At 36.4% G+C, this 22678-nt stretch overlaps 1 protein-coding gene across 1 annotated transcript in view; it reads right to left on the reverse strand.

The window, feature by feature from the left end:
• The window catches only part of MIPOL1 (mirror-image polydactyly 1), a 197508-nt gene that overhangs the window by 123675 nt on the left and 51155 nt on the right, over window positions 1–22678 (reverse strand). Inside the window, exons 6-8 of the mRNA XM_075151627.1 lie at window positions 9787–9916; window positions 3970–4003; window positions 3540–3710 (exon numbers count right to left, since the gene is read on the reverse strand). Of these exons, the coding sequence (XP_075007728.1) occupies window positions 3540–3710; window positions 3970–4003; window positions 9787–9916 (335 nt within the window). The remainder of the gene's footprint in view (window positions 1–3539; window positions 3711–3969; window positions 4004–9786; window positions 9917–22678) is intronic.

The raw sequence follows: 22678 nt of genomic DNA on the forward strand, positions 1-22678 counted from the left end.
TTTATTAAAGTCTGTCACTAATTGGATTACTCAAGCAAGAAAGATTTTTGAAGAAAGGCAGAACTGCAGTACAACCAACTGAACAAATAAGTTTTTTCCTTGAACGGGTTAAGACAAACCCAAACATTACAGACAAGAAACTCATGTTTTATTTCTTATGACAGTCAGCATCTTTCTCCATTTTCCTTTCAGAGGATCAGTCATAAAACAGACTCAAGCTCCCCAGTATAACACAATATCTGTTCACTAACAAACATATCTTAGCAAATACAACCAAACAGTTGAGTTTGTTTTTTTAAGGGGGTTGGTACAGGAGAAGATGGATGTCAATGTTTAGCCACGCTTTAGTTGTTTGTTTTTTATTCACTTTAAAATACATACTAGAAGTAGTATCAAATATTTGAGTTTATACCATTTTATTTGTTTTCACACACACAAAAAGTAGTTTGCATATTTGCTCAGCAATCTAGTGAATGATCTAAGATTACATACACATGCACAACTCAATACAGTGATAGAAGTGCCTCTATCTGCTTCCTAGCAAGAAGTAACATTCACATTTGAAATCTCAAAAAAATATGTAGAGGTTCTTGGGTGTTACAGCTCAAAAAAACATTTTCATGATCTTTCCAAGCCATGGACAGTGCTCTTCATTTTTTGAAGAATAAAAAAATTATTAAAGTAAAATTCAAATAGAAGAATCACAACTAGCTACCCATTGTCAAGTATGCTGCAATAGCAGTGCAGTTAAATGCAACTTAACCGTATAACTACCAGAAAAAGTATTGCAAAACTGCATTTCAAAGACTAGTTGAAAGTGATCTGTATTTACTTGCTCATAGGAAACATATAGTTTATAGAATGTCCATTCTCTAGGAATGTAACTTATTCCTTACCTGAAATCAAAGCAATGTGTTTGAACTGTGAAGGCTTTCGTGTTGTTTCTTACTGAGAAGAATCAGAAATCCTACAAGTAAAACCCAAAAAGCTAGATACTACTTATATTCACTGTGCCTAATTGTCAAATGCCAGGCTATTGTGAAGAAAACCAAAAAGGACAACAGATGCAGCTTCATTAAACAGAGTCAGTCCAAACCCTTATTATCATATAGGCAGTTCTCTGTCATATGGAACCAGTTATGGTGGTCACTCAAATGACATTGCTGTCGCCAGCACCGCACAACAGCAAGCAGGAACAGAGCAACACGGTGTTCACATGTGTCATGAAGTATTTAGCTTCCATTGCCCAGTGACCTCTGAACTTTAAAAATGCCTCTTCCAGAGGATAGCCACAGCATGCTAATGGTTTACTCTATTTCTGCTTTGTCTCAGACTGTTCTCATCAATCGCCCCCTCATATTTGATGTCACTTCCACCAAAAAGGAAGATTTTAACTTGCAGATGTTATGAATGCCTGAGGCAACCTCACATCTAACTTCCAATAATTTGCATTTGTTATGCTAAGCATATACATCCCCTGAATTATTTCTAGTCCCTTTGTGGTCTAATGTAGGAATCCCTCTCCTATTGTTCTTGCTGTTAGCACTGTAATAACTACCGCTATTGCAATGTTAACAAAAGACTACTAATAATTCAAGTACGGTACGAATTCCCAAGGAATCGTCAAATGAGAAACGCAGGTTGAAATGGTAGCTTCAATTCCAAGGACCTATTTTCTAGATTCAAGAGTTACAGCCGTAAAAGCATCACATATGTGAAAACACAACACATGATCAATAGACTTCTATTAATAATAATTAATTTAAAACAATAGTATCACAATAGTACAACTTAATACCAAATATTTAAATTTTCATTTGGCAGGGACTTATTATTTTATTAATTTTTTTTTTCAGCTGCACTGTCCAGTTAACACTACTTGTGCTTTTTGCTGACAGGCCTAAAGATGGCTTTGCTAGTTGTGGCACTTGAGCCATTACTATATAAAATAATTATCTTTATTAATTTCCAAGGTGATTACTTGGAAAAGATTACTCCTTAAACAGGCAGCTTAAAAATCAGTTTGGATAAAATGTATATTAAAATGCCCTACAACGATATTCTTTTGACATTCATAAAAGTTTTATGGTCCAAGTACGCCTGAAAGCCCACTTTAACAAACAAGCAAAAACTGAAAAAACAAAAATAAAAATCTCAAAAGGTCCTTCTCTTTTGCTGAAAGCTTTTCTCTTATAAGCTGCTCACTTTTCAAATGCCCTGTGCAAAGACAAAAGAACATAAACTTTTGCAGGACTGTTGGATGTTTTCTAGTAGCTATGCTGCTCATCATTATTATAAAAACAAAAGAAAGTAGACTGAAAAAGTAAAGTTCCACCATTAGCATCTTCCAACATTAACATCCTTTGCAGTGCATATTGGATAGACACACAAAGTATTTTAAGCACCAGGCAGATGGGGCTTTCAAGATTAAAGTAGGAGTTAAATGCAAAAACAATGACTGCAAAAAAGTGAAGATTACAGGGTGTGTAGAAGGGACTCTTTTACAAGGAGACTTCTCAATATAACATAAATTCAATCAACATTATCAATACCACTCAAGATCACAAACCTGACTTTAAATCTAATAGAAATTAGTTAGATGTGGGCTAACTTTGATAACTCACATTAAAAATCTGAATTTTCAATATTGGAAGAGTCAGATGAAATTTCTTGCCTAGGATGAATACATAAGGAGTTTCATCCAGTCTAAAATCTTGTGTTTTCCCAAGAAATATATCCCCTACTTGGACTGCTCCTCCCTACAGCCTGTTCCTATTGAGTTAAATCTAGGTTAAAATCCAGGAAAGAAAACTGTGGGGGAAAAAAAAACCCATGCCACAGAAAAACTCTTCCATGAGATGGGAAAAGCAAGGAGACTCTCCTCATGGTGGTGAAGAGAATGAAGACAATATTGTTCTGTGAAAATAGGAAACTGCAGGGCATGAGTGATCTGAGCAGAAAAAGGACCACAGGTTCTTTCAAGTCAAGCAGCAGAAGCATAAGACTTCGAGAGTCAAGGACTACATGCTGATTTTTATCTCCTGAATGTAAAGCAACAAAGGGAGGAATTGCTTGCATTGTTGCATGTGATACTGTTATCTTCCTTTAATGTATATTTCTGCCACTTATAACCTTTTACAAATCCTTGAGTCCCAGTTAACTGTCATCCAATGCATTATACCAATACAGCTTACTGCAAAACTAAGCTTTTTAGTTTTATAGCTTTTAATAGCTTTTTAGATTGGTCAATACACTGAAAACTATTTTGTTTTAAAAAAGCAGACAGCAAGTGATCAGGTGCAAAAAATACAAAAATAACTTTTCTCATGAAACGCATTGATGCCATTTCAATGGGCGCTACTACCATGAAGAAACAGTTGATCATTAATCAGCCATTTACTATACGAGGGCTGTCTTTGAGATTTTTAACAGAGAAAAGTAAACGAAGTAATTTTCTTCTCCAAAAGTAAAGGAAAAAAAAAGTAAAAAAGAAAAAAAGAAATTTGGTATTGAGTGATTATATACTTGTAGAGACTTACTTGAGACAAAGCAGCATCCCGTTGTTCTATTACTGCATTCATTTCCTCAGCTATTATTTTCTTTTTACGTTCTTTGGTCCTGTGTATTCGATTCAGAATTATAGCTCCATTCTTCAGTATATCTATCCCTGTGTCTGCATTGTTTATTCTGTTCAGTAATTCCTGTAATGTCTACCAACAGCATTATATGTTAGTCAGACATGAAGTTTTAATATATTTTATTTAATATAGGGTTTTAATTAATAGGCACATGTGAATTGTAAATTGACTGAGTGAAGTTATTGAATTTTCATATTGCAGCAAAGATGTACATTATTAGTGTGTCAATTCTTCTTTTCCCCACATCTTAGTTCTTGAAACCCACTCAATTGAACTTAAGCCTCTAAGATATAAGACTGACATCAAGAAATCTCCTCAGAGAATGGCTTACCATGTCATTTTCTTCAGGGTTAATATTTTCTAGCCTAGAAAAAAGGGACACAGAAAGCCTGATCAGTAGCATTTCCTTAGTGCAGCAAAATGAGTTCGCTTTTTAAATCTTTAGAACCTCAAGTAATTTCATTCTACTAGTCTTTAGAGTCAACCATGACACTGAACATATTAAAGTGCCACCTGCTCGACTCCATCTTTCAATAATGCTCCATATCTTCAGCACTGACTTCAGACTGTTAAGTTATTAATGTTTACTGCTATATATGACTACAAGGATCAATTGTTCATATGTGCTTAGATGAAGAAAGTTCCCCAGTGATAGAAACGACTGATGCTCTTATTTTATTTATTTCTGGGCTTACAACTTTTACCTGATGTTGTATTTTTGTTGTTTTTACTGCACCCCAATTGAAACAGGACATGACTTCTGTGGAGAATTTTTTTTTTCATTTTAAAGTAATTTTTTTTCCACCTCTCTCTTCCAAAATGAGTAAAAAAACCTAGTTGAAGTTTCCTTAAAAATATTTTGATTTTATATCTTGCATAAAATAGCAGGCTAAGCCAATTCTCTGCAAGGCCCTTATTTAATTCTGGAACAACCCCCTCTGCACTTTCCTCCCTTTCTATTTCAACAGAACATGTATTGACCTGTCAAATACAAAGATGATACGAGAAATTTAGTCATACAGCACTGAACACTGGCTGTGCAGAAACAGTGAGTGATAGTACAAAAATCTAATAAATGGGATAGTATGCATTTTATTTTACCTAAGGTTAGTTATATGGACAGCACATTATTTAAAACACTTATGAGTATTTTAAAATGGAAAAGACCACTTTTCTGGAAAAATGACCATATTATCACTCCATTGCTACTTAAAGGCAACTTCTATTAAAAGTAGGTCTGTCACTAGCATATGATATTTTAAAAGACAGATATAGTACCATGAAACATCTACTAAATAGCAACACACACTTTTTCAACAGTGCTGTGACAGGTGCTGCTCTGAAGCCAAGATTTTAACTAGCAAACATCATAGACCACTTGACAGCACACTAGCACCTTTTACATTAAAGCATTAGTTTTAGCAGATAACAGGACATAAGGCATAGTAAATCAACCAGTACAGAAATTAATTCTCTAAATAAAAAAGAAATAATTCAGAATGTAGTACAACAGCTGCTATATTTATATGGAATTCACAAGCAGTAATTACTCTAACATATACAGTCAGCACCAGAACTAAACAAAACAAAGTAAAAGCTAACCTTTGCTGGGTTTGACTTGTATGCATAAAGTTACACAAATCATAAAATAACAAAGATATTATAAGTCCAAATTCTCAGCACGGGCTCCTTGACTTGGCTCCTTGCAGAGTTCCTGCTTTAGGTTTTTACATTGCTCTAAGTGCCACTTCATGTGGGACTTAAAAATGGATCTCCAGCTAGTTTGTATTCACAATGAAAGGAACGGTATTTGTCAAAGTAAATTGGCAGGACTGACCCGGCTTCTCCAGAGGACTTCTACCCTGCTAAAAGTGTGGGTCAACAAAATCACCCAGCCGACCAACAGGCTGGGTAAGCAAGACTCCTTAGGGAGAAATGGGGGTGGGAAAAAGAATAAGTACTTCTACCATAAGTATATCCCTTCAGCATATTACTGCCACAAGGGATCTGTCTGTAGGTGCACATACACCTCCTTAAGTGACAGTATTTTTTAAAAAGCAGCATCCAGAGCTGTGTATTTGCCCTGCTGCCTCTCCCTGTGCTGTGCACAGGCAATAAGTGACCCTTAGATCTCTCATGATTTTAAACAGCAGTAACCAAGGATTCCTCTTCTCCCCATTTCTACACACATTCTGCTAATGTAACCCCTAGGGCCAACAGGACTGAAAGAATTTTGGTTGTTACAGTTAAATAATGACAGCAGAATTGCTCCAGCTGCTAATTTAAAGCAAGCATTAAAGCGTTTGATAAAGGTTGGCAGGCTGCTCAATATTGCCCTCTTGTAAAGATCTCTGACTGGAGTAAGTCCAAAGCAGATGGAAGGAGTGACCTGTGCTCTAAAACTTGATCAGTGTGGCACAAGTAGCTAATGTTCTTTAAAAAAACCACAAACCTCTATGTGTTCCACGTCTGAGACAGAGAATTTGACCTTCTGAACAACCAGCATCAGGAAGAAAATATTAGGGGTGGTAGTTGGAAAAGTTCCAAGATTCCAGAAGAAACTCCAAAATTAAATAAAATAAACCAAGTCCCTCATGGCTCATCCCATCATCTCTGCTCCTTCCAAAGGATTAGTGGAGTGGTGAGGTGAACTCCAAAAACATTTCCATTCAGCCACAGTAATAAACTACTTAGAATAAAGAGGCTGAGAAAAGTAATTTCCTCATGGGGTTGATTCTGCTTCTGAGAATGCAGCACCTCAATTTGACTCTTCTTAGTCACAGTCCTGGCTTGCTTCTCCTATTGCAAAATGCCAGACATCCAGGCAGATATAGAAATGCATGTTTTGTCACCTCAGCTGAGATGTTACCACAGTTAGTAAAGATGCCCAGTGTTCTGAAAAGCCTGAGTGCTGGAGCCAGGTTGGTGTTCCAGCAGGAATCTTGGCTCCCCTCAACCATTTCCTGTTTGCAAGGTGTATGGCTGCATCAATAAGCATCCTGTAAGCTTAGAATAAGTAGACCAGACGAAAAGCAGCTGAGCCTGATGGAGGCAATCCTGCCTTCTTGGTTCTGTAATGCCCAAAGATTTCAAAAACAGCAAAGAACTTTCTTCAAAAAAAAAGAACACAAAACCCCCAAACCAATAATCACAACAGGAAATGTTTCCCTGTACCATACCATTGCTCTTTTTGGAAGAAATACCACATTATCTAGAAGGTGCTGTTACATAGAGGACTGATATGGGTCAGGGAAGAGCTGTGGTCAGCTTGACCTTGGTCAGGTTGCGCAAATGGATGCAGTCACTGTGGGCTGAGGTAATGTTGAATATAAATTGGTGTAACGGAGCAAGACATCTTTGAAGTTTTTTACACTGTCTGATATGGCTTAAGACATTCCTATCAAATTTGCAGTTTGGCTGAATGGGTAGCAAGGTAAGGAAAGAGATATTAAGACACCTGATGCAGTAAACATGATGATTACTTGAACATAAAGAATGAGTTTTTCTTCCTGTCAGGGGATTACACATGGCAATTAATGCCCAGTAATTCATTGCCATTAAGTACTTGCTGCATGAATGATTAACAAACTTTAACAAACTTTACAGTGGGAACAAATGAAGCTTCTGGGCTCTCTGCCTTTGTGGCTTTTGTCAATTAGTATTTTTCTTTTGCTGCTCTGATGACTTGACGCTAAAACTATTAATGAAAATAAAAGCATGTAACATTTTTCAGAACCCTTCAGCAACATCTTATGTGCAAGCATAAGCCTGCTTAGGATCTGCCTAAGGATTTTGTTCATGTCCAGGATACCCTCAGTGACAGGTCACACAGCACCCAGGATGTGAAAGACTTTGGTATGACTCTTCCCAATGAGCTGCCATTGCCACAGTCAGTCTCTGTAATGCAGGAAGGGAGACCCTGGAAAATACTGGAGATCTTACAGTACACATGCAGCCTGGCAAGGACAATTCTTTTGAATTAAATTGGTTTCGTCCCCAGTCTTGTGTCCTGGTGTTGGCTGCCATGACAGCAAATATCACACAGAAGCCTGACCTGCACCCCTACAGAATATACAGGAAGAGATACTAGCTACAGACAACAGCTCACTGGTTTAGGCAAAGAAAAATTTATATCAGGTATTGAACCAACAGTAGCTGGTTAGCCCATCGCAATTTTTACCTGTTTTGGGTTGGTGTTCTCCACAGGGAAATTTCCTATGCCAATTCTGAGACTGTGAATGGCATCAGGGTATTAGGCCTCTCTATAAAGCATCAGAAAGAGCACCCAAGTGGACGACAGCAACAATTGCTATTCTCTAAACGATAGCAATGAGGTATAATAGCTTGGCTCCAAGCTATAAGCCAAGGGAGTTACTGACCCTCTCCTTGGAGCAAGTACCTTTTTTGTCATTACCAGTGTATCCTTCTGCAATTACATTCTTCTGGGGAAGGTAGTGTGCATGTTCTCCAAGAAACGGAGTTTCTTCTCTTTTCTTTCCTTCTGCTTAGAACTGGGTTGGTCTTCCAGTACATGAGTGAGGGAGACAGAAGGGGTTGAAAGGAAAACAAGTGATCATGTTCTGAGGGATTCATGTGTGTCAAGACCTGCCACACGTGCGTCTATGGATTCCATTGCAGAAAAAGCAGCAATACGCCTCTCACACACTTAATAACCTGTGATTTCTTCCAGAAACCCAAAAGTCATTGACTAGGTCTGTCGATCAGAATAATTAATTTGCTGCAGGACTTGAGCGCTTTAACCCCAAAGATCTTGAGTTTATGCTAACAGCTTAGCATAAACTTAAACACAGTTTCATTTGATGTTTGGAGCCATACAAAACTTTCTTGCTTTCTTTACTCTTGGAACATACAAAATGAGAAGAGTGACAGAAGAAACTGGAAAGACTTAGAGTAAGGCTCACAGTTATGATGCCTCTTATGGGAATTTAAAGCACATTTGTAATTTCCTTAGAGATCGCTCCTCAAAGCAAGATTTCAGATGCACATACACCTATAATGGGCTCTGTAGAGACATTTACTCTAACAAATTGTGCACTAATTCTTGTGGGAATGGAATCTCCTACCCTTGCTGTTGAGTCATACTTACAGGCTGTGACAAACTCTAGCAACTTGTAAATTCCACAAAGTAATTCCACAGTGCACAAACTATGTACAGATTATTGAAGTTTATTTAGATAACATTCCCTGGCCTTACCTACAAAAATACCCAAAAGACGACGACTGGTTTTCTGCCTCAAGGAGGAAAGAATGTTCTTAGCAGAATCAATTATTTAAAACATAATTGCCAGCCATTTAGTTAACTAACAACTGCACCTATTCAGTCTCCTACCATGAAGAACTTCTCTGTTTGCTTTGTATTTCTCTTGGGAGAAAAATAGGAGAAATTTCTCAGCCACTCTAGACTTTGGGGGACTACCCTTTGGGGCACTACCATAGATGGTAACCAAGATGATCACAACTCAGATGGAGAAGGATTACATGGAGAGGCAAACTGTAACTCCAAAGCTGCCTATATCCTGAAGTGAGAAAAGAAACTGTTCTTGATCTTCCTCTCCTGACTTAACAGTTTTGTTTAATATGAGATTGCCTATTTCTGTTGTGTTAACATGGCATACATAAAACTCTAAGTAGTATTAATTATACCCTTATTGCCTTACAAACTGCTCCTACACTAAGGATAAGAAAAAAAAGGTATATGTTTACTACATCACCCACATCATTAGTAGAAATTTCGCTGAAGGAAATGTCTAGTGGGCTTAGAGGCTTGATTGATTTCCTATACATTGCAACTTCTGACTGACATTCTGGTACTCCATGTCAAAAGATCCCTATAAAATGTCGCATTCATCTTATTTATCCCTGAATAAATCAATACCAAGCTTTTGATTACATTTTTAATTTTTGTGATCAAAAATTATTCACATTGCTCTCAGTCTCCAGAGAAAAATACGGTCTTATAGGACGGCTAACAAATTAACCAATAGCACAGTAAGACTAGCACTAGTCTGTTATTTCATCATAGAGAAGCTTGTGCTAAGTTTTCCTATATAACCACTGTTGAGCAGTTTATGATGGTCATAGACTGACACAACAACCTTTTTGCACAGAGCAGGAAATGTATACTTACTCTTTGAGAGACTCTTCTAAACGCTGGACTCGTAGAAATGCTTCATCTCTCTCTTCATTGGCTAATCTAAGCCTTGCCATGACAGCCTCATCACGTTCCCGTTGAGCAGAATAAACTTCTTCCACCAGAGCTACAAAAGTAACCAGTGTGTTTAACAAACAAGTTTGACAGGGAGAGACACTATTAGGTGCACTTACATGGGCCGTTGCCAGCATCTCCTAAAATCAACATTTTTCCACTGACCTTGGATTACTCTGGATAAGGTCTATATTACTTTTCAGACACAACACTAAATTGCTGTTGATTGCTTAAATGAATACTTTAAGGAATGGAATAAAGCTATGTGTTTTCAAATTCATCCCTGTATAATCAAACAGGGCAAGGAAGTGATTTGCTTTGCATTCTGAATACTTGGTTAATGGAAAAGTAATTCGTAAAGCTCAGAATCCTATGAGACACTAGTAGGTGTCTTCTAGGACACAGAGTTAAAAGTAACGATCCATTAAAATTACTTCTACCATCACATTGCTTTCTATCAGGGTGGCATACTGATATTAAATATTAAAAATTCTAGTATTTTCATAGTCTGTCTCTGGTATCACAAGACTGGCACAGCTGGCATCTCTCCTTCTCTGCCAAGCCTTTACTTTATTGTGTAATATAGTTATATTATCTGTTACGGCATACATGGACCTTGGAGCATTAGGTGCCAATAAACTAAGATTTACTGTCTATCCTTGGGAGCAAACTAACACCTTCAAGTCATTCCTCATCCCAAGCTTACGTTTTCTTCCTGCCTCTCCCCTGTCAATATGTCTAACACCATCTCTGGCACACTGCCAGAATCCTTACCTCGACCCTGCCTCCACTAAAATCTTTATTCATACTTTCATCATTTCCCTCCGCAATACTGCAAATCTCTCCTCACAGTCATCGTAAAACCCTGCAGTCGAAACGTCTAGGGGCTTTCAGGATGCCATAGTAAGACCGCTGTCACTCCAAGACAGAGGGCTATATCCTCTCTGATTATCACAGGCACCTCCAAAAAACTCAACCGAGGTCTGTAGGTTCCAGAATTCTCCATGCTCCCTTTCTAGTCTGCCAAGCTGGTGTTTAGCCACAGTCTCCTAACACCATGCTACAGTCTCTTTCAAATTTTGGCAATTTTTTTCTCAAGAACCCTCTGTATTAAGCCATTGCTGCTGCGCTTCCTTACCCCCTTCAAAAGTCTGCTCCTCTCTAAATCACTGCTGAAGTCATTAAGTTAAGATCTCAAAGAAAGGCTTCCTCTTCGCTTTAAGCTAGAGCTTTTATCCCCTCCATTCTTGTCTCAACCGACGTCAACTTTGTTGCCTTTATGGGTTAGTTTACTCTTACTTCACCTTTGTACATTATTGTACAAAAACTTCACAGTGTGAATTTCTGTGAAATCACTTTATGGTTCTTCACAGAATGGAATAATAGGAACATAGTAGTACATTTCGGCAGCAGCTATACCTCTGGCACAAAATACACATTATCAGTACCGAAAAAAAACCCCAAACACCCCAACCAACTGAAATACAAGAAGTGGTAAGTTTCAACACAGTTCCCAAGCAGCTCAGATAACCAGGGATGGAAGATGAGTGAGAAGAACAGAAAAAGAATGCGGAGAGATGAATTAGGAAGATGTTCAAGGTAGGCAAGATGTTCAAGGAAGGCAATCCTCTTGTTCTCAAGCTGGGGAGAAGAGTGTTACTGAGGAATAAGGAATCATTTTTTGCAGGTCTAGCAAAAGGTTGCACAACAACAGCATGCTGGACAAAAGATGACAGGGAAAGTCTAAACGTCACTTCTGGGAGTGCAGTCCCTCCTCTCACAAAAATCTGCAAAGGAGGTGCAAGCCTAGTCACCAGGCCAGAGATGTAACAAGTTGTGTCCCAACAAAAAAAAAAAAAAAAAAAAGAAGAAATTCAGCATCAGAAGCACAAGTCTTGAAATCTACAGAAAATTCTTCTCTATTTGAGCATTTACTTGTTGCACAAGAATAGTGCCTTTTTTCTTGAAGATCTATTTGCCCTGTTTGCGACAAGAAAGCTTTGCTTGATGTGGAATGGAAAAACTAAAGGCATGGGTAAAGCAGCTGCAAAACTGCATGCACACAGATTAGTAATCATGAGTAAGTTTGCAGCACTTGCAGAGGATGAGTCTGATATCTGCAAAGGTAGGTGGCTCAGCAAGAACATATGTTCTTGCAACAAATTGTATGGGGTGGGCTGTGCACTTCAGCTCACCAGACTTCCACTTAGGTTGCTGAGATCTGGGATGGCAAGGAAGCTAGTGCCTCAGCACTGACTGCCTGGGTAAACTACAATACAACTTTTATGTCCCGGCTGGATCTGGAATACACAAGCAGTTTAATTATGTATGGCAACTATTATGTATCTGTACTTTAATATATTTGTTTACTACAGTTTTTCCAGTAAATTATGTCAGTTTATCTAGCATCATGCCAGAGACACTGCATAGAGAACCCTTTCCATAAAGCTGCAAGGGGAAACATTACGCAATTTTCATAATGAAAACAAATGCTGGAATGAATAGAAAGCTGTCTAAAATAACTGAAGATTTGGCACTTATTTCTGTTCTGGGATTAATTAGATTCCAGATTAGTTAAGTTCTTTGAGTGCATCCCTCCTTCTGTCAGACCCTATAACGTGCCCACCTCAGCACGGAAAACCACAATTTGCTGACTGCTACAATGGATGTAGAGCAAACAACTACACTTAGAGGGATTCTGTTTTGGTCTATCTAATTCCCTCTCTGAGGAACTATAACCAGTGGTAATAATGAGTATACAGGCTTTTAAAAACCAGATTATTGCCTATTTGTCCTTAAACCAAAGTAATATATATATATATATAACAGTATGAAAGCATTCAGAAAAAGAGAATTTTTAAGTTATTAAAACATCCTGTTTATCTCAAATCTTACCATCTCTGATAGCAGCCCAGAGGCTGATTGCCTTGAACAGTGAACCCTTCCCCCACCCAAAGGTCCATTACAAAATACTGTCTTTTAACTATTGGCTATGGAAAAGTGACTTAAATTGAGCAACTCTTTGTTACTTTCTTATCCCTCCACTAAATTAAGGCATTGGAGTAAATATCTCAATGACCAGATCCACCAACTACATTAAAAAAAAATTTATAATAGTTCCGATTCAATTACAAGTGTTTGGCTTTTGCTTCTATTTCTTAAAAGTAATATTGCAAGTTAATTTTTTCATGCTAAAACAGATTAGGGTGAGTGTAGAAAACCATGTAAAATGCCTGCATGGTTATCTAAGTTTAAAAAAAGAAAAAAAAAAAGAAAAAAAAAGATACTTAGCTACATGGCATTTCAATACCATGTCACTGGTATTGAAATGACAGCAATACTGTCACTGACCACAAGAAATTACTAATTTAAAAAATACCTAACTCATCTAACTCATTTTAATGGTCTACAGAAGGCTAACTCACCTGATTCCTTTACCAGACAAAGCTTCTGCTGAATTTAGGTTAGACACTTCTGTTATCCAATACCTATACATTTCTGACTCTATTTAATATTTTACAAATTCTTTTTTTTAATACTATATGGAATATTATAACAATTACACAATTGCAGGTAGTCCAAAGTATGATGTTGTTAACAATAACGTTCACCATTCAGATTGAACTATGGATGAGTCACAAGTAAAAGTTCAGGACCATAAGAATCCCCAGATTCTTCAAATAAGCCACTGAAATACATACATTTTTGGGTTGCAATGCAGCAGCAAGCCAAAACATTCATATTTAGGAAAGCATGTGAAATATAAGCTGTCCAATGAAAAGTTTATGAGAGAGAGTGACGTAAAAATCCTCCATATTAAAAAGAGTAAAGAATATCCAGATTATCATCCCTATGCTTCTTAAAAATACCAGGCTAAAATTAACTGAGAGTAACAACTCAGGCTCCTAAGTCCCATTCAAGATATGGCATATCCAGCAAAATACGAGCCCCATACTCGCACTCTGACTTGATGCCTGATCCAATGAAAAAAGTGATCCAGCTACTTAGTCACCAACTGCTCTGGTCGACACCACGAGGTTTTTCTTGGAGACCTTCCAATGGCGCGCCAACCAACCCTATCCTGTTTATCTTGAGGCCTGACCAACAAGGAACACAAATTTTTATAGAACTCATGTTCCAAGCATGAAAATGACACACAAAAATGAAGTATGAATAGTCAAGTATTAAGCTAAAATGAATTGTGTCATTTACTAATTCAAATACATATAATGACATTCAAGAGTTAAAATATTTAAATCCCACAGCGCTAAATTAAGAAAAAAAGATTATTTTCCAATGCTTGCAAACATTGTAATATATACAAATATGACATTACTGTTTAGTTGCATAAACTTTATTTGCTTTGGAATAATTTAATAATATCTTTCTCCTTGTAACCAAAACCCCTGCATACTCTAAAAGAGCTCTTTATTTTAAAAGAATCATTATGCTAAACTCATCAATTCTAAAACATTTTTAGTTTTTAGTAAAGAAAACAATTGTAAACAGAGAGCTTTTGTAAGGTAGATAGCTATTACAAAGTTCACTTAGAAAATCAATATAGCATTTTAGCTGGAATTTGCTCATTAAACACCCACAGCTCTAATGCAAATTATGATGGAATGAATAAAGCAAATACATATGCTTCTTTCTTTTTATTAAATGTAAAATCTACTGTTAATTGCATCTGGTATGTCATATAAACTTTTCTCCTTAACTATTAAATGGAAGCTTTTACAAAAGTCATTAGAGATTCTCTTTCTTTGACTTGTATAAATTTCAATATTTGTTCAGTAAAGGTTCACAGCAGTTAAATTACATTAACAAATATTATTAGCTACTATGTAAGCCAACTAAGTAAAATACTTATATTGCAGGTAAAACAAATCAATGGGTGTTTACAATAATATTTGGATATGTCCATTTTTAAACAAGCTTATCAAATATCATGTAATTCTTAGTCAAATGAGAGAGACTCGAAGTAGATTTTTTTCTTCCCAAATACTCAAATTTGTTTAGTAAGCTAATTGTTTTCTAATATGGGCAAAAGTAAATATGAAGAAGATGAACCATACTCAGTATGAGTTTACTGAGTCAAAGCAGTGTACATATTTTCTTAGTTGAACCTGATTCTTTCGGCAAACCTATCTTCTATACTTTTTAAACTACCTTTAAAATACAGCAGTAGTGAGAAGGTGTGTTGGAAATCATTCTAGTTTAAACAATGGTTCATGATTTTCCAAACAGAACTTTGGGGGAAGGGAGGGAAGCACGGTTCCCAGGAAAAAAGTCTGTTTGCAGATTTCCTAGAGGTCATCTGTGTAAATAAAAAAAACTGAACAGGAGAGACGAGAAAGAAGAAATTGTTAGGACTTAAAACATCTATGGCAGCAGAAATCACTTCATGTTACTCATTAAAAGATGTAAAATCCACAATACAGGCCAGACCTTATAAGAAAAAGATGAGATCATTACCCACACCGCTATCTCAGAAGATACAGTAAATATTATAACACTGTAACAAGTGGCTTTCAAGATAAGTCAGTTTTACAGAAATAATAATATTTTGGACTTTGCAAGGTGTTTGACATTAAGAGATATGATGAAATACTGCTTTTGGCTTTGGACTATGGGAAAAAAAAAAGTGATCCAAGAAATAGTACAATTAAAATTTTGCTAATTGTTCTTGTAACAAGCACTAGTTATAGTGATCAGTTACGTCTAAGAAAAAGACATGGTGAGAAAGTTTTTTGGTTAATGTTGTTGCAGACGGTCAGGGCTTTGCAGTTTAAGGTTTAGTATTCAAGATCAGCGGTTGTTGAAAAATAAGTGACTTGGGATTTTCTTTGGCATTGATTCTGGTACATTCAAATTAATTTTACTAGTTACTCGCACCATTACAGCAACAAGAAATACAAATGAGATTATATGTTTTTACAAAAAAGGCTCTGTGCATCTTAAATATTCAAAAATTGACTGAAATAATAATAATTATTGACTCAAAAAAATTTTTGATGCATGATTCAACTTCTGTTTCATACAGGTATACAGCTCTAACATAGGAGTGAACGTTGAACTCATGAGAAAAATGAAACAAAGAATATTTTCTGTTTTCTGCCTTTTGGAGATGTATATTATTCTAAAGGAAAAATACAAACATGAAAGAACTTGCTTGGCCAGGTCATACTTAGAATTCAAGATTCCTGTAATGAGCTGCTTGTTTATCCTGCTCAGTTGCTTCCATGAAAAAAGGTCAGCTGAAATTTATCCTACAGAGAGGTTTAATTGAAGCTTTCTAGAGATTTTTGTTGTGTTTTCACTTTGCTTTTCTGAGTAGCAGCTACAAGAATGTGAGGAATTAGGGAATTATACTGGGAAAAGAGGTGCAATAACTACCTGCCTTTTCATTTTCATCAGTCCTCCCATTCCTGTCCACCATTGCTGGATCTCTGTGTGTCTAATCACAAGAGGAATTGGAAACTATCCTTGCCATTTCCAGATGGACCACTATTATTAAATTTTATTTAACCATATGGATACATGCTTGTTCTCCTTAGAGAAATGTAAACATGTATGTATTTGTTATCCAGTCATTTTAGAAATCAAAATCCTCTGAGACTCCTTTCTACTAGATTTAATGACTGTGCTCACAATTCTTAAATAACAAATCAATCTTATCATAGCCAACAAAAAAAAACAGATTTACTGCATTGCTATGAAAGCCTTTAAAATGTGTCATTAATTGGTCTCTGCGCATACATGTTACAAAATGCAGATAATCCCTAGAAATCTTCAAAGCCTTAGGCTCTTGCACAGTTCTCATTCAGGCAAACTACCATGAGCTCCAGGGCTGACTGTTGACTTAAAAATAGTGCTGAAATGTTCTATTACGAAACAGACAACTTAAGTTCCTAGCTCTTTTTTTGAAAGCTACCATTCATTTACTTTCAGTTATGATCTATAACTGAAAAATAAAAGCAAAATAGTGATAACAAGATCATAAGAAAACTACTTAAGGGTTTTCACTGGTCTATACCAGGAATTATAGACTACAAGTCATTTACACCTAAATGTGACTTTATAGATAAAGCAATCTGAACAAACACTGATAGAACACAGTGACTTCTTTATTGCTTTGTGTTTGTTGTATATATTTAGTGAATAACATTAATCTGCTTCTACATTTCCAATGCTATAAACAGAGTGTTCTTAATAAAAGGCTAAAGTTGCTTAGTGGTAGCTCTGCATAGGGTTTTCTTTGTCTACCCAGATCCCAATTCAAATAAAAAAAAAATAAAGTGGGAAAGAATAGGAGAGAGTATTATACACCAAGGCAGTTCTTGTGAAAGCCAATCCCTGTACAATACTTAAGCCTCTGCTTCTAATACACTAAACACAGCTGACTTCAAAATTCAAACCATAATGCTGTTAAATCTTTTTTCAGTGAATAATTGGTGATGCCTGAATATTTACTTTAGGGAAAAATATAAATGTTGCATTAAAGTTTCCAAGTTATAATTTGACAGGTTAAAGAAAAGTTTTTGTAATACCCCAAGAAGTAGATTATTTGCAGACCTTTTTATTCCTGAATAAAACCCAATTCTTTATGTTCAACTAGCACCATAGTGGGGAAGAGAGAAGGGCCAGACTAATCATAAAAATATGCAGAAGATACTGGCTTGCTTTTTACATACAAGCTCCACCCATAAATAGCTTAGTAATTTACATTTTAACCTATGCCAGCTCATCGTATATTGTATTTCAAAGAACGGCACGTAACTTTTTGACAATCAACAATTCTGACAATCTGAAGGTAAAATTACATTGTTTCAAATTAAGCTGCTAAAAATTAAGTCAGGATGTTCTCAGTCACAACAGCCCCACCTTGGGGTTTTTTTTCTGTCCTTTAGATGGATTGTCTATCTTCCCATACAGAGGATTCAAATCCTACAGCTGTTTTCAAAATTCTCTTATTTACCAGGAAATATTTTGAAAAAATATTCAGGAAATAGTTTTGCATAATGAAGCATTAATAGGACAAACCCCCTAAGAGCTATATAGCCTATATATATAAATGAATTATGCACAGAAAACTGAGTTAGGGAAGTATATGCATTACCTACTTAAACTGTAAAATATCATTCATATTTAGGTTTATAAACACACGGGTTGGGAACTATTGAGTTCTTTTGGCTAAAGCCCAATATTGGCCTTATTTCAGTTTAATTGGAAGAGGATCTTGAATTCATCTTCTCCATGAGATATCAGGAACCTGGATTTCTGTTTGTACCAAAGGTTAATAAGAAATGTGTCTGCAAAAGTCAAACAGCATTAAATACCAAAAACTGATTATTATTCTGCAGGAGTTGTTCTGTCATTCATAATCTCTCCATGCTCCAACCTTCCACAGCTAATCTTTAATGGATGACATGCAAGAAAGAAAAATAACATCTAAAAAGGGACTCTAAAGTGAGCTTTGAAGAAATGGAAAATACTTTTCTTCTGTGTTAGAAGTTATTGCCACCCAAAGTTTATTACTGGCAAGATTACTTATTTCCTCTTACTTTATGGGATATTAACTCAAACTAACTCTAAGCTAACAGCCACTCGGATATTTGTTGTCATTTTTGCTATTAAAACTATTGCATATGCATTCAGTAATTATTTTTCAAGTTAATTCAGGAAACTTCAAATAATGTTCATGAACATTTCCACACCATATTCAAGAATTCCAAAATGCCACAAATGTTAATTCTCAGCATTTTTGTAAAAACAGACCTGAAAAAAGGGACTTCATTGTAGGGATATGGCCGTAGTTTTCCAAGAGACTGAAAGCTGTATAACATATACAAGAGTGTTAGAAGTACTGCTTTCCCCTTTTTCCACACCACATTTCCTATCATTACCCTGGTTCTTTCAGAGAGCATCTGCAGAATGCTAATACAGTTTTCATGCATTAAAGGTGGTATGCAACACCTAACAGACCTAGCAGGGCTGGACTTAATCAGTTGACCTTGATTTTAAAAAGTATTAAGTTTTGGTAACATTACTATCAGATATTGGCAAAAAAGCCCCAAGAATAGCCCTTGCTACAGAGGTTTAACGAGAAATATTTTTTATTATATTTTCCTTCAGAATTATTCTTAATCCCAATATATAGCACAGTGATAGCAACAAAAATATTCTAAGAGCCGAGGCTCTGATGCCAGCTATATCTTGTTGCAGTAATAGTGGGAGTTACTGTGAGAAGAACAGGGCTTTAATATTTTTCCCAATTTAGAGAGGCTACCACTATGCTCTACAATTCTCACTTACACTCAACCAGCTCTTTCCTCTAAAAGTTCCTATATACCTGTCCTGGTTTTGGCTGGGATAGAGTTAAAGTTCTTCCTAGTGCTGTGTTTTGGATTTAGTATGAGAAGAATGTTGATAACGCACTGATGTTTTCAGTTGTTGCCAAGTGCCCTGTCAAGGACAGCTCCATGCTCTACCAAATGCAGAGGCTGGGAGGAGGGAGCACAGCCAGGACAGCCAGCCCAGCTGGCCAACAGGGTATTCCATACCATGTGACGTCATGCTCAGTATATGAATGGTAGGTGTGTTCCAGGAAGTAGCAATCACTACTTGGTTATCGGTCAGCGCGGGTGGTGAGCAATTGCATTGTGCATCACTCATTTTGTATATTCTATCATTATCATTATTATTTTCCCTTCCCTGTTCTATTAAACTGTCTTTATCTCAACCCACGAGTCTTCTCACTCTTACCGTTCCGATTCTCTCCCCGTCCCACTGGGAGGTGCGGGGAGTGAGCGAGCGGCTGCGTGGTATTTCGCTGCCTGCCAGGTTAAATCATGACAATATCCCCTGTATAATTCTTCTGTTAGGCGAAAATGAAGTCACGTATGTCCATCCAAAGTGAGATCTGTTCTCTCTATTAGTTCGTTTGAAGACGTACTCCTTTGCAATGCCTCCATCCTTATCTTCCAGTCTGCCCTCAGAAGATGTGTGCTCTTTCTCCCTTTCTCCTCCCATAGAGTGCACCCATTCCCTTCTCTGTTCAACATATGAAATTCTGCAGTCCCACATTTCAAGATTTGTCTATTCTTCATGCCCAGTTCACATGGGTGTTTCCCTTTTTTCCTTACATTATCCTAGTCTCAGTTCTTTTATGATGTGTTCTCCCCTTCATTTTCCCAATGTTGCCTCCACCTCTGTTGTTCTCTTCATGATGGGGAGTGAAACTAATGGTATCTTCTAACATTGGCTTATAATGGGAGGAAATCCAACAGAAGAATAATGAAGAAACAGCAGGAACCTGTGGCAACTATGACCACCAGAAACAATAGTCTCTAATGCTTAAAAACCTGCAACCAAAACTGCAAATTCCCTAGCCATAGCTACCTGACATAGCCTTAGCCATAGCTACCTGACACAGAGATAGGGACCCAAGGAATTTCTAAAATCCATTTTCCAGGCTAGTAAAATTTAAAAATAAACACCTTCTGAAAAAAAGTTATGTATTGTACACAATATTAAATATTCTCTTCCATCATGTATATCTCCTGCCTTAACTCTACTTTTTCGTATTCTCTCATGAAGCATTTCATATATTTACACTTCACTTCCTCCTCTGAACAAAAAATCATAAAGCGACAAGCTTTAGCTTGGTGTAGCTTGGTGTAGCTTCATTTTAAAATGGCATTTATCTTCAAATTTTCTGTTCTTTCCATGGGACTTGTTTAGGTAAAACCCATCAATTAGGGTTACATTTTAAAAAGGAATTGTAATATTCCTCAAAGTAGAAACATTTTTACGGTGTATCTTTCTGATGTTTTTTACAATATAATTTTGTGGAGTCATTTTCTTATCATAAAGTCAGTACTAAGTAATAATAAAAATGCAAACACCCATATTTACAAGCTTCACTCTACCATGTGTTATACACTGCAGTAATTAAACATTAACTAGCAACATGAAATCACAGCAGCATGTGTTCTCTTCTCCTCAAAGGACTTAACAAAAGGGGAAAAAGTTTTGCCTTAAACACACTGAGTCTTCTTTATTAGGTTCTGCTTGTCCATTAGAACTCTCCCCCAGGCTTTTATGAGAGAGACACACATAGACCTCCACAAATTCAGTTTGGCTCACATCATTCCAGATTTCAAAACATTTATCCAAACTTGGTAACATTCTTAGAACTGTAAGACAGGAAGCAAAAAAATAATGAAATATTAACTATGTTTCCTTTTTGCAAACAGCTTAAGTAGGAAGGAGCCTCTTGCCCTCTCTCTCGGCATTTAAAGGATTTTATATTTCCTGAACTCGTAAAAGGAGAAAAAAGGGTATTTTTTTTAAAGGTCATCCTTATTACACGTTGTAGCTCTCATTAAAATTTGGCTTATTCTTCCTTTTAAAATGGAATAATTATGTTAATTATTATATCCATATTCATGCCATACTGTTTTGAAGAGAATATTGTGCTTAGGACATAATTTGAAAGTTTAAACAGTGATGTAGGAGAAAAAATTTACTAACAAATACTTCAACTCTATCCATAAAAATGAAACTAAACATGTTTTTGACACACCTTTCGACACATTTCTTTCCAGGTTTTAATGAGCAATGAACACCTATATCAAAGAGAATATTTCTCTATTATAGGTACAGAGGTAAAACACTGTGAAAATATCCAGGAACAAACACAAAACTTGGGATTCAACCCAAAGAATTTGCATTAGCTTTTGGCTGCTGGATATAACTATGATACGCAGTGTGGAATTTTCTTCTTCTAAAAATAAAGCAAGCGGTTTAAGTAAAATGAAATAGGAATAAAATTATGCCTGTATTTCAATTTGTTTACTGTTATGTAGATTAGATTTGCCTTTCCCTTCCTCCACAACAGAAAACCTAGGAACTCGCTCTTCCATCTATAATATACACAGAATAGTGTATTCTCAGGAGTTTGACATTAAGTGGAAAGTCAGCCACCTGTTTTTTCAGCAGAAGAGTTTATTTTGTGCTCCATCTTCCTGGAGAGAGTTACTCCTCCCTTCAGTATCAATATTTTGGGGACAGGTATTAGTACTATTAATACTATATGAAGCGTGTGTGGTCTATGAGGACACAATTTTACCTAGCTCACACTTTATTTATGAACAAATGATACGATGAACTTATAAAAGCACTCCCATTAATTTCTTTGAAACACTTGGAGGAAAAACCTCAGAGTATTTTTCATCCACTGGGTACACTGTACACACAGTCACTTTTCAAGAATAAAAATACACAGCTTCATTACTCCAGAAATTTCCAAAATCGTAGAATACAAACTGTCTCCATTCTTGTATGTCTACCCAAAGAACAGTTAACAACAAATATAAGCATGCATTCACTTTCAACTATAAACTTAAAAACCTTTCATTTTGGGAATTTGTATAAACTTCACTCACTGGAGACGTGCCATTATCAGACAAAAATTCATTAAATACCAAAAGAACAGATTTTTCAAGAAAAGTGCAGGTCTCTAGTTGAGGTGAATGTGCGACTATCTCCATACACGGGGAGGGGGTAGTATTGCTCTGAACGAGCTAAAACAATAAGTGGTATTTGAACTGCTGGTTGAAAGGTAGAGGCACTGGTAATCATTATTTCCCCTTGTTTGTTCAGGACCTTCCAACAAAACAAACAACCTTTTTGTGATTGGATTGACATGGTGTTAACAATGCATTTAATGCCCAAATCAGTATGAATACAGGTAAAGCTCCTGCTAATACCAGTACCAGGATGTTAAAGCCACCTATTTTCTAAGCAACTC

Source organism: Calonectris borealis, chromosome 5 (genome assembly GCF_964195595.1).
Source record: "Calonectris borealis chromosome 5, bCalBor7.hap1.2, whole genome shotgun sequence".
In the NCBI taxonomy this organism is placed as follows: Eukaryota; Metazoa; Chordata; class Aves; order Procellariiformes; family Procellariidae; genus Calonectris; species Calonectris borealis.